This window comes from Gavialis gangeticus, unplaced genomic scaffold, assembly GCF_001723915.1.
Source record: "Gavialis gangeticus isolate Ggan-Ray unplaced genomic scaffold, GavGan_comp1, whole genome shotgun sequence".
Taxonomy (NCBI): domain Eukaryota; kingdom Metazoa; phylum Chordata; order Crocodylia; family Gavialidae; genus Gavialis; species Gavialis gangeticus.
Window position 1 is genome coordinate 15846154 of NW_017729000.1, and position 11227 is coordinate 15857380.

The 11227-nt window shown below is 47.4% G+C and overlaps 1 protein-coding gene across 6 annotated transcripts in view; it reads right to left on the reverse strand.

The window, feature by feature from the left end:
- SEPT8 (septin 8) overlaps positions 1-11227 on the reverse strand; it is a 77904-nt gene that overhangs the window by 25511 nt on the left and 41166 nt on the right. For 5 of the 6 annotated variants that reach the window (XM_019506341.1, XM_019506335.1, XM_019506338.1 and 2 more), the window contains exons 3-4: positions 8447-8642; positions 7597-7783 (exon numbers count right to left, since the gene is read on the reverse strand). In XM_019506341.1, the coding sequence (XP_019361886.1) occupies positions 7597-7783; positions 8447-8613 (354 nt within the window). In that variant the 5' untranslated portion in view covers positions 8614-8642. The remainder of the gene's footprint in view (positions 1-7596; positions 7784-8446; positions 8643-11227) is intronic. The other variant, XM_019506336.1, reaches the window with a different exon arrangement.

The following is an 11227-nucleotide window of genomic DNA, read 5'->3' on the forward strand; positions in this document are numbered from 1 at the left end:
TTCAGTTCCCCAGAACTGGTTGGCTAAAGAGCCCCACAGGAGGGCCCAAAAGAAAGGTGGTTCGTAAATCTAGATGCTGACTCCCGGTCACCCCTCTCCAGTCTTTCCCCTTGTGACTGATTTGGTTTATAGGCTGGCACCTAGAATTAGAGATCCTGTTTAATAAGTGCTGAAAAAAAGTTTAACAAACAGTAAAGTACATCAAAAAAACAAACTGGCTGCAACTGAACTTGGCCATCCCACACACTTACAGCACATCCATGGCCACAGCCTCCATGACAGCACATCCATGGCCACAGCCTCCATGCAGTGACAGGTATGTGTGAAGGACGCTGTCTCCAATACCCTTTGTTAGTGCCCAATAAGATGATTCAACATTTAGTCAGGGAGTTGGAGACAAAACCTCCTTTCAACCCCCTCTCATTGCTGACCAGGGTTTATAAAGCCATCTCAACAATGGAAATGAATCTAACAGAGAAAGAAGTTTATCCCTGCACTACCTGAGTAGGCCAGAAGCATACCAATGCAAGCATATTTTTAATCATGACTTTGGATTTCAGAGAACCCTTCCTCAGACCTGGGAAGTATTATCACTGTATCAAAGAGTAACTACAGCACTAGTTTTTGATCTTGCATTGAGTGTGTCTGCTCATCATCCTTGTTAACAAGCCAGACACGAGCATCTGAAATGACTGGCAGAGCTGGGAGCAAGACCCAAGGGTCCTTGCTGGTCAAACCCTCTGGCCCCAGACTGGGACAGAGTGAACACATGTGAGTGAAGCCTCAGTGGAGCCATTCTGATCAGTGACCTAAGCCCCTGTAATGAAATTTTCCCAAATCTAAGGGGGAAATTATTTTCCCAAATCTATGCCTTTTATACCCACTTCTGAAGTGATCCGAGTATTCCCTGTATATTTACAAAGTTCTTAAAAAGTTATCCTCACTCAAATACTACTGGCCAATTCAAAACTGGTAAAGAAATAAAAGACCTTCACAGCCCTCAATTTATAAACAAGTGCAAGGTCAGCCGTTGGCCAAACCAGATACCAGAGTGAAGCAGAACCTGTTACCTGTTCCCTCCATCCCACACAACAACTTTCTTCTCCAATGCTAATGGCATTTTATAGTTTTCTGTACAATATGGGTCACCCAAATGATCCTTTTTCTTGTTCTAGCACAGTATTGAACTGCTCCAGTATAATACAACCAAGGGTATAGACCATAAAATACAACAATGAATAAGCAGAACGAAACTACCAAGAGACCAGAGAAGGCTCAGTTGGAGGTCGCTTCAAAACACATTCTTCAGAATAAAACTTTATCACCTCCAAATTTTTTTTTTCCAGGAAGGAGCTATTCCACCCAGAAAAGGAACTGGAAAAAATGCCAATCTTCACTCCTCCAAGGCATCTTTGTTAGTTACGTAAAATTAATGCACTTATTATTTTTGTCTGTTTGCACTATACTCCGTACAGCTGGATTCTATTCCAGCAGTACACCATCAACAGACATGTTCACCTTAGTTTAATTATTCCTGTGCAGCCCCAACGAAAGTGAGGGATGGCCCAGATGTCACTAAAGCCACAGCCTGGAATTGCATGGGCCATAAACTGGTTTGCAGAACCTCTGGAGATGGAATTGTTACTATTTGCACTTCATGTTGAATTTCTCAATCCAGGTAGGGCAAGCAATTACCTTTATCTTGCACCATAAACATGGAGCCCTAGGATGGCAGATTACGGAGATACTTTCCAGGGCAGAACTGCTTTTTAAATGCATAATTCAATTTTGTGTCCGTGTTGCAGGGTGATAATCTTCCCATTTTCCTACTTGCACCAAGTGAAAAAACCAGACCGGTTTTAATTCATAGATGCCTCCCTCTGCTAAAGAGCCGGCCAGCCATCTATTGTTTACCTACAATTCAGCTTTGAAGATGTTACTTGCTGCCTGAGAGAAATAAGATACAAGCAGACAACAGCTGGCCATGAGCTCAGCAGAACAAAGTTATATTAGAGCATGACAGAAGGCTTTGTCCAAGAAAGCCGTCACCCAGAGGAACTGCATGAACCCAGCAAGATATGTTATTAAAACACTGCTATGAATCAAAGCTGCATGCCTGGGACCTGACATCGCCCTGCTGAAATGCAGCTAAAACCAAAACTCAGGATCAAGATCATAAACGTATTAAAGAAAGGAGAATGGTTCACTATAGTCTAGTGGTTAAGGGACAAAGCTGGGTCAGGAGACCTAGGCTTTCTTTGCTATTTGACACAGATTTCTGCCTGACCTTTGCCCTGATCTTAAGAAGCTCCTAGTCTATCTGCCCATCAGGAAAGTCTTGCAAAACTAAATCAATGACGGTAAAGCACTTGGATAGAAGATGATGAAGCGCATAATACAAGGGAGTTTTCTGTGACACCACACACAAGGAACATCAGTCTGTCCCCCCAACTTTCCCAGCCATGTAAAAGCTCCACATTTATGCTATGCACGCATTCCCTCCAGTATATTCAATGTTCTAAAGCCTTTGGGATGAGAAAGGATGTCCAATGGGAAAGCCTGGAAATGGGGAAAAAATTCCCACACGCTCATGGCCGTAAGTGATTTATGTTGGTATTATCCAAAGGCCAAACTGAAAAGGCCATGGGGAGATGCAATGGGAAGGGAATGCACAAGCTGTGTGAGACTACCACCATCAAGCACTCCAGGGGACTCGTACACAAAGCAGTCTTCCAAACATATTTCAGGTTATATGTAATGCTGGCACCACTCCAGAAGCCAGAACTTATTAAAGGAAAGTTTTCAGAGGCCTTGTGATGTTAATGCAACAGCCACAGTGGTTACAAACAAGCCACTGCAAGGTGGAAGCCAGCAAGTCCCCTGGAATGGGCCCAAATACAAGACCAACAGTGCGTGGGGTGGATGATATGGGACAGCAGTCACCTCCCCTAAATGAAGCATCTGCCAACTAGGAAAGTCTATCAGAACTGCATTTAGATAGAGCTTAGGACAGAGGTTGGCAATGAGCCCCAGAAGCAGTTCAGGGGCTTCCCTGTTCCTGGAATCTTGGTCAACATATTCCCAGCTGCAGTTATACCACCCAATCCTGCCCCTGATGAGCTCCCTCCAAGTCCAGTGGTTTCAACAGGGCAATGAAGTGATAGGGTTGGCAGCCTAAGGGTTAAATATTCTACAAGACAAGGAAGCCATTTTTGTTAAATGCGAAGTGCTAGGACAGGGATGGCTAGGACTGGCAACCCCCAGTATGGGTGCCAAAGTGTGGCACGTGAATGTGTTTCACTTGGCACATGAGCCTCAGGGTGGACAGCAGGGAAGGGGAAGGGGCTGGGGCTGTGCTGCCACAATAAGAACTGGGCCCCTCGTGGCTTCCCCGCTGCCCACCCTGGCATGCCAACATCTTACAAGTTGAGGCTGCAGGTGTTTTTGACACTCTGCCCAAAAACACTGCCAACACCTGTGCTAGGATGAAGGAGCAGCTTTGGGTGTCAACAACCTCTGGAGACTGCCTCCAGCCCCAACACAGCATCTAATAAAACCCAACCAGCAAAGACACCTTCAAGCTGCATGTCTGTCATGTAATTTAATGAATAGCTCAGTGTCACTTAAAGCACTGACCACTGAGCATACACATATACATGAACTACAGCTATAACCACAGGCTGGACTATACACAGACCCACTCTCAGGATTTCAATGGGTTTAATAGTTTATTAGTTTATGCTGGTATAACTCCAGCTGGGAACATGTCTTATTCATACTTTGAGAAGGTAACATGGCATCAGTGGTTAGACTATTGAGACATGCAGGTTGTGTTCTTGTTTCTGATGTTGGCTATATTTGACTGAGGGCAGGTCACTCCTCTCCGTCTACTTCATTTTGTAAAATGACATTTCCTACATTCCAGGAGAAGTCTGTTTTTACTGCTCTCCACCCTGGTTACCCTACCTAATAGGCAACACAGCAAGCCTTGCAGCTTCCACAATACAACAGAAGGAGAGGAACCTGGAATCTCTCCTGACTTGTAGATTAGCACAAAAGCTAACTAAGCTTCAGAATCTTTTATTCCATGGTGGAGCTGATGAGCCAGAAATAACCTTGCTTAACTTTCAGATCCCAGGAGAAACTACTGCAATGATGAGTGCTACAGAAAATCTTCAGAGACAAAGCTTGAAAGCAATAGGTTTGTATTCTTGCAAAAGGAGCAACTATTTTTATAGACACCTGAAAGAAAAGCAAACATGAAACCTCACAAAACTATCTGTAAAGGTCAAACATGACCTGCCCTATAACTGACCCAGCTCTCCCAGCCTTTTTGAGATTGAAATCACCTGACAAGCTGCTGGCTGTTATCTTTAAAAACTTGTGGCAATTGGGGGAGGTCTCAGACTGTTGGAAAAGGGCAAATATAGTGCCCATCTTTAAGGAAGAAAAGAAGGAAGATCTAGGGAACTACAGACCAGTCAGCCTCACCTCAGCCCTCAGAAAAATCATGGAGCAGATCCTCAAGGCATCCATTTCTAAGCACTTGGAAGAGAAGAAGGTGATGAGGAACAGTCAGCATGGATTCACCGAGGGCAAGTCATGCCTGACCAACCTGATTGGCTCTGTGGCTGTGGGGAAAGCAGTGGATGTGATATACATATACACTGACTTTAGTAAGGCTTCTGATATGGTCTCCTGTAACGGCATTCTCCACGCAAGCTAAGAAAGTATGAGTGGATGAATGGACTGTAAGGTGGATAGAAAGCTGGCTGCATCGTCAAACTCAATGTCTTGAGATCTACTTGGTAGCCGGTATCAAGTGGAATGCCCCAGAGGTCAGTCCTGGGTCCAGTTTTGTTTAATTTCTTCATTCACAATCCGGAAGATGAGATGGATTGAACCCTCAGCAAGCTTGCAGGTGACACCAAGTTGTGGGGTGTAGGGCTAGGATTCAGAGTGATCTAGAAATATTGGAGGATTGGGCCAAAAGAAATATCGTGAGGTTCAATAAGGACAAGTGCAAAGTCCTGTACATAGGACAGAAGAATCCCACACATGGCTACAGGCTTGGGACTAATTGGCTAAGCAGCAACTCTGCAGAAAAGGACCTGGGGGGTTACAATGAACAATAAGCTGCATATACATCAACAGTGTGCCCTTGTTGCCAAGATGGCTAACAACATACTGGCTGCATTAGTAGGAGTGTTACCAACAGATCAAGCAAAGTAATTATTCACATTTATTTGGCAGTGGTGATGCCACACCTGGAATACTGTGTCTAGTTTTGGTCGCTCTGTGGCAAAGTGGGGCTCCCTGACTAGCCATGGCGCTAGTTTCCCCACTTGCCTTTGGGCACGTCACCCACCTGACTTCCCTGCCATGCCTTGTGGTTAACTAATTAGGATATTAATTAAAGTGGGAGGCTGCCCATTCTTGCCCCAATGCCAGGGGGCGCTATCTGCGGCTCCATTCCTCCCCTACACTGCAGCCCAAGCCTCGCAGAGGGCATCCAGATGACAATGCTCCCAGCCTACAGCCAGACCATGCTTAGGCCTCATTGTCAGGCCTCAGTCACACATGTTTATACCGCCCTCCTCTCACTAGGGCCTCACCACTTGACCCCCTCTCACCAAGTCTCTTTCACGCATCAACAACTCATACTGCCTTGCTCCATCTTGGAGCAGGCCCCATAGGCCATAGGCTTTACCTGCTTCTTACCTTGGGTGGCAGACGTACTGTCTTTTGGGCCGCGACCCTCAGCAGGGTAGTGGCCAGCCAATTACCCAACTGGGTCTAAGTTTGCCCTGGTCCTTCCAGAGGGGCAACTCTATACACATAAACATACTGGGCTCTAAGCCCTCTGATTTTCCCCCCCTTCACTGGGGCTCTACACCACCCCCTCACTAGGGCTCAACATCTCACACTGCCCCCCTTCACTGGGGCTCCACATCTCCGCCCCCTCACTGGGGCCATCCACTCACTGGGGTCCTTATTTCCGCCCCCTCACTAGGGCCACACCCTCACTGGGGCTACTTATCTCTGCCCCCCTCAATGGGGCTCCACACTGCCGCCTCACTGGGGCCACCGGGCTTCCTTCCCCAGTGGGCTAAGGTGGCCATAGCTTCCTGGCCCCAACTACCTTTCCTCGGGGTCCTACACCCCACAAGGCTCAAGAGGCTGCAGCCGTGCCTGGCCCCCACTCTTCCTCCTCAGGGTCTTGCACCCCACAGGGCTCGGGTGGCCGCAGCCGTGCCTAGCCCCAACTACCTCCGATGTTACACGACCCACCAAAGGGGAGGGCTAGGGTTAAGGCTCCCCTACCCACCTTTCACCAAGATAATAACTAGCCTGGCATTTCCTGGGGGCTCCTGTGCCACAGAGTCCCACCAGGCCACCCACTCCTGGCAGGGTGCAGTTTTAGGTCATGCCCAGGACCAGGAGCCTCGAAGCCATCCCCTACAGCTCCTACCCTTACCTTCAGGCTGTTGCATGGAGCCTCGCAGCCAGACAATGTTACTGCCTGGCCTGCCAGCAGCAAACTGCTCTACTTATATAGGTGGCCAGAGATCTAAAATGGCCACTGCAATCAAGCACCTGCTGCCTGCTTGGCTCCACTCTTAAAGTGGCAGGCACCAACCGTGCCCTGCCACACCCTCCACTATAGAAAGGATGTGGACAAGTTGGAGAGAACCCAGCAGAAGACAATGAAAATGGTTTGGGATCTGAGGCACACAACTTGTGAGAAGAGGCTGAGGGAACTGGGTTTATTTAGTCTGCAGAAGAGAAGACTGAGGGGAGATTTAATAGCAGCCTTCAACTACCTGAAGGAGGGTCCAAAGAGGATGGAGCTGGACTGTTCTCAGTGGTGACAGATGAGAGAACAAAGATCAATAGTCTCAGGCTGCAGCAAGGGAGGTTTAGGTTGAATATTAGGAAACTTCTCTCACTAGGAGGGTGGTAAACCCTGGAATGGGTTACCTAGAGCAGTGGTTCTCAACATTTTTTGTACCAGGACCCATTTGTAAACACTGATGGCCAGTCCTGACCTGGTGCCCCTCACTCCCGACCTGATGTCTCCTACCCCCAGGCCCAAGACCCCAGTGTGTGAGGCATGGGGGGCCCCAAGCAGCCCCTTTCAGGCTGGAACTCTGATAGCCTGCAAGGGAAAAGCCATGGTTTCCCATGTTTTTCTCCTTTAAAGGAGAATCCATTTTTTTAAGTTTGTTAATCTGTTTTTAAAGTTTGTTTGCAACACTTTCATATATTCTTGTGACCCACTTTTGGGTTGCAACCCACAGGTTGAGAAATGCTGGCCTAGAGAAGTGGTGGAATCTCCATCCTGGGAGGTTTTTAAGGGCTGGCTTGACAAAGCCCCGACTGGAATAATCTAGTTGAGGATGGTCCTGATTTGAGCTGGGGCTTGAACTAGAATAGATGACCTCCTAAGGTCCCTTCCAACCCTAATTTTCTATAAGTCTAGGACACCTGCAGTGATTTGATACCAGTGTATGGAAGGCACTATACAGAGTTGATTTACAACTAGCAAAACCTCTGCTCGTTTCAAAGAGCATATGGCTGTGCTGAGCTCCTTACCTTGCTATCCAGCTTCTTCATTGTCACAAGATCCAAAGACTTCAGCGAGTGCCCAGTTGGAGTGATGAAATACAGACAGACGTGGATCCTTGTATCATGATAGTTAAACAGGGAACGGCGGATTTTCAGCTCTTCTTGCAAGTAGTTTTCAAACTGCGTGTCAATGTAATCAACTATTGGCCTGTAACTACAGACAGATGCAGTTAGCAACCTGAATGCTGATGTTTAATGTTATCATTTTAAAGATTTATTGATGTGTCTCTGGTACCTTATTTAAATACTATTTAGTAAAGTCATAAATAATGTTAGTCTGCCAATGACAGCCTGAAAAGTGTTAGGTTCACAGAGTTTATAATCCAAAGGTATTTCCGGTCACTGTGTTACTATGATAAATGATGATGGAAGTGAAATATAGAAAAAAATATATAGCTTCCATACAACCAACTTTGGCCAGATTTCAGGTGAAGGCAGCTGGCCAGTGGTCTGTAATCTGCCACTGCAAGTTGTTACCATGGACAGCAGTGGCAGATTACAGACCACTGACCAATTGAAATCACTGCAAAACAGCCACTGCCCAAGGGAACAGGAAGCTCTTTAAGATCCCAACACAGTGTCTCCAAATGCCCTCCACACATTCTCTCCCACATGTATTGTAGCAGCCTAGCCTGGCCCTGTTTAATTAACTTCACGCACAGTCCCTCGAGCTGCTGCACTAAATCTATATGGCTCTGCTGGGTGCACAGACGCATAAATGCTTTGCCTCCAATACTACAACTGGAATTGCAGGTAGCTACATGCCAGAGTGCTACAGGCTGGTGCAGACACTACAACTAAATGGCACGTGACCTGCCTTTCATCTTTATTGATCTGGTCTCCGAATCCCACAGCATCCACGATCGTCAGTTTCAGGTGCACGTTGCTCTCCTGCAGGTCGTAGGTCCGTGGTCGCAAGCGCACTGTGTTCTCATAGTGACTGGCCTCCTCTGTCTCAAACGTGGTATTGAAGAGTGTGTTCATTAAGGTGGATTTCCCAATGCCAGTTTCACCTAGGAGGTGGAAGCAAAAACCATCAGTTTGCTCTTGCAGTCACTTTAAAGGAAATTAATTACAGAGCAGAACTAAAATAATACGGGGACAGGCTACAGCAAATCTCCCATGGCAAAGTGGTCTAATCACAGAGAAGTGACTACTGCCCTGCTCTAAAAGGCTCCAGTGCTAAACCTCTGTGTACTACATAGCCATCTCTGTGCCACCTCTCATCTGAAGAACTAAAGCACAACCCAAACCTGCTGCTGCTTCTCCTTTGCTGACTTGCACTTTGGAGCCCGATGTCAGAAGTTTGGAAGAACTTGACGCAACTTTGGAGTCTTCAGCAGAGACAGAATCCTCGACTTACCTGCTTCGGTTACAGCGCTGCAGAACAGTAGGCTCCATTTCTGCATATAATGTACTCACAAAACAGCAGCTCTGGATGCTTGACACAGGTAACAGCACAACATGTCTTATTTTCTATGCATCTGCTCAGATCTTCTTATTCTTTTTTCTTTGTGGTAAGTTTTCTCACGTGTTAACAGAGCTCAATTTTGTATTTTGGGGTCTTATTTTTGCTGCATTTCCTTGATATTGTCACAAATCTCTATTGGGACTTGCACAAAAAGGAGCAGCATGCTCACCTTTTGCTGTCTGAGATGCCAGACTACTTCCACTCCCCCTTCATGACTTCAGATTTTGACTGTTTATGATATAGATCGCTCTCTCTTTCCTCCTTTTCATTTTATTTTAAAGGGGAGCAAATTTGGCCCAAAGCAGGGGAAGAGGCAGCCAAGACTGAGAACCTGAGGTAATCATAGAAACTGAAAGAAAGGTGTCACCTGCTCTTTATTCAGTCCTGTGTGACTGGCTTGTCCATGGCCCTCCTTGAACACAAATGGAGGGTACATATGCATATACAAATACAGGGATGTTTCTCTTGCTGTCTGGAGACCTCATTTCCCAATTAGCATGTACGCAGGTGGATGTACAGAACTCAGGAGAAGCCTGGGTTCCTTCCTTTATCAAGAAAAGTTTCTTGTTATTTGAGGTGGGCAGCAAAATATTGTAAGATCTCACTGCAGCCACAGGAACCCTTTCTTAAGCTTCGATTCACAGCCAGATGGAGGCAAGGCCAGCCCGGAGGCCTTCGCATTGCTTGTTCCTCCACTACATTCTTAACCCTTTAGTCTCAAACGTGCCATTAATAAGAGTCAAGGGGTGGCAGGGTTCTCACAGCTTTCCCCCTTTCTTTTCACAGAAACGGTTCTTTGAAATCAGGTCTGCAGTGCCTCCCCTCTCTGGCTTCTATCCTCACTCTGCTCAGCCCACTGGCCCTGCAACAGCTGTCCCTCCATCTCACAGGGCTGGTGCCCAGCTTCAGCTGTGCCTTGGGCCAACCAAACTGCACGTCAGCCAGCTGCTCCTCCAGTGGGGGACGCCACCTTTGTCCGAGGCAAAGAGGTGCTGGGGTGTTTGAATGATCATTTAACAAGAGCCTGAGCTAGCTAGGGAGAACAAGTGGCAGGGGCCTAGAGAGGCTGGAATGTCTCAGGCTTCCTCCATCAGAGGAGGGGGAAGATGAGAAGAACCAGGGAATCTGTTTCAGGCAAACAGGCCTACAAGTCACTGTGGAAAAGTGCCTCCCAATGTCCTGACAAACATGGGATGGGGAGAGACTGGAGAGGCAGCCCTGAGTCCCGAAAGAAGAGCAGAGGGCCTGGAAAGGGCCAAAAGTGTCTCCTATCTCTCAGGAGGAGATGCAGCAGCACCAGAGGTGCCTCAATCAACCCTGACGCTGCCCCAAGCACGCTTTAGAAGACTGCCAGGTGCTCCTGGGTGAATGCTCAACTATTCTGGCATAACTGGAAGTTGCATGCTGGCCCTGGAGAAAAGCTGGCACTGGGCAGGAGAAGGCCGGCACAGTGCTGGGGAAAGCCGGAACGAGCTCGCGTAGCCATGGAGAAAGCCAGAACACCGGGGCGAGTCAGCACAGCTTGGAAAACCGGCACATGGAAGAGGGCCAGTTCATCGAGGAGCGCAGGCATGACAGAGAGAGCCAGCAAGGGTGGGAAAGCTGGCCCGCTAGGGAAAGCTAGCTGTATGGGAAGAGTCAGCCGCAGAACGAAACCTATAGGAGATCGCTGGAAGCCCAGACACCCAGAGAAACGTCTGGGAATGGTGACCTAAGGCAAGACCTTCAGATAGAAATCAAGAGGAGAATCTTCAATTGTGAGTGCAGGAACATTTGAGGCTCCAAATACCTTATGTTATGTTCACGTATAGGTTCATTAAATTGTTGAAGTATGGACTGATTCTAAAGGGTATCGCCCTGACTATTGGGCCATTTGTTAGGGGGGTGCGAAGCAGGCAGTATTTAATTCAGATTCGGCTCACTTTGGGGGACAGCAAGTTGATTTGCTAATTCGGATCACTGTCCCAATTCGATTCGGCTAAATCTGAAGATTTGATTCTGATTTGGAGAATCCGCGATTTGGCCATAGACACAGCTTTAAATGTTTTTTCTACATACCTCGAGGTACCATAAATGCTGAGATGGTGGGGCGGACAGAACGTCCCACAGAAGCGTGGGGGGGGGGGG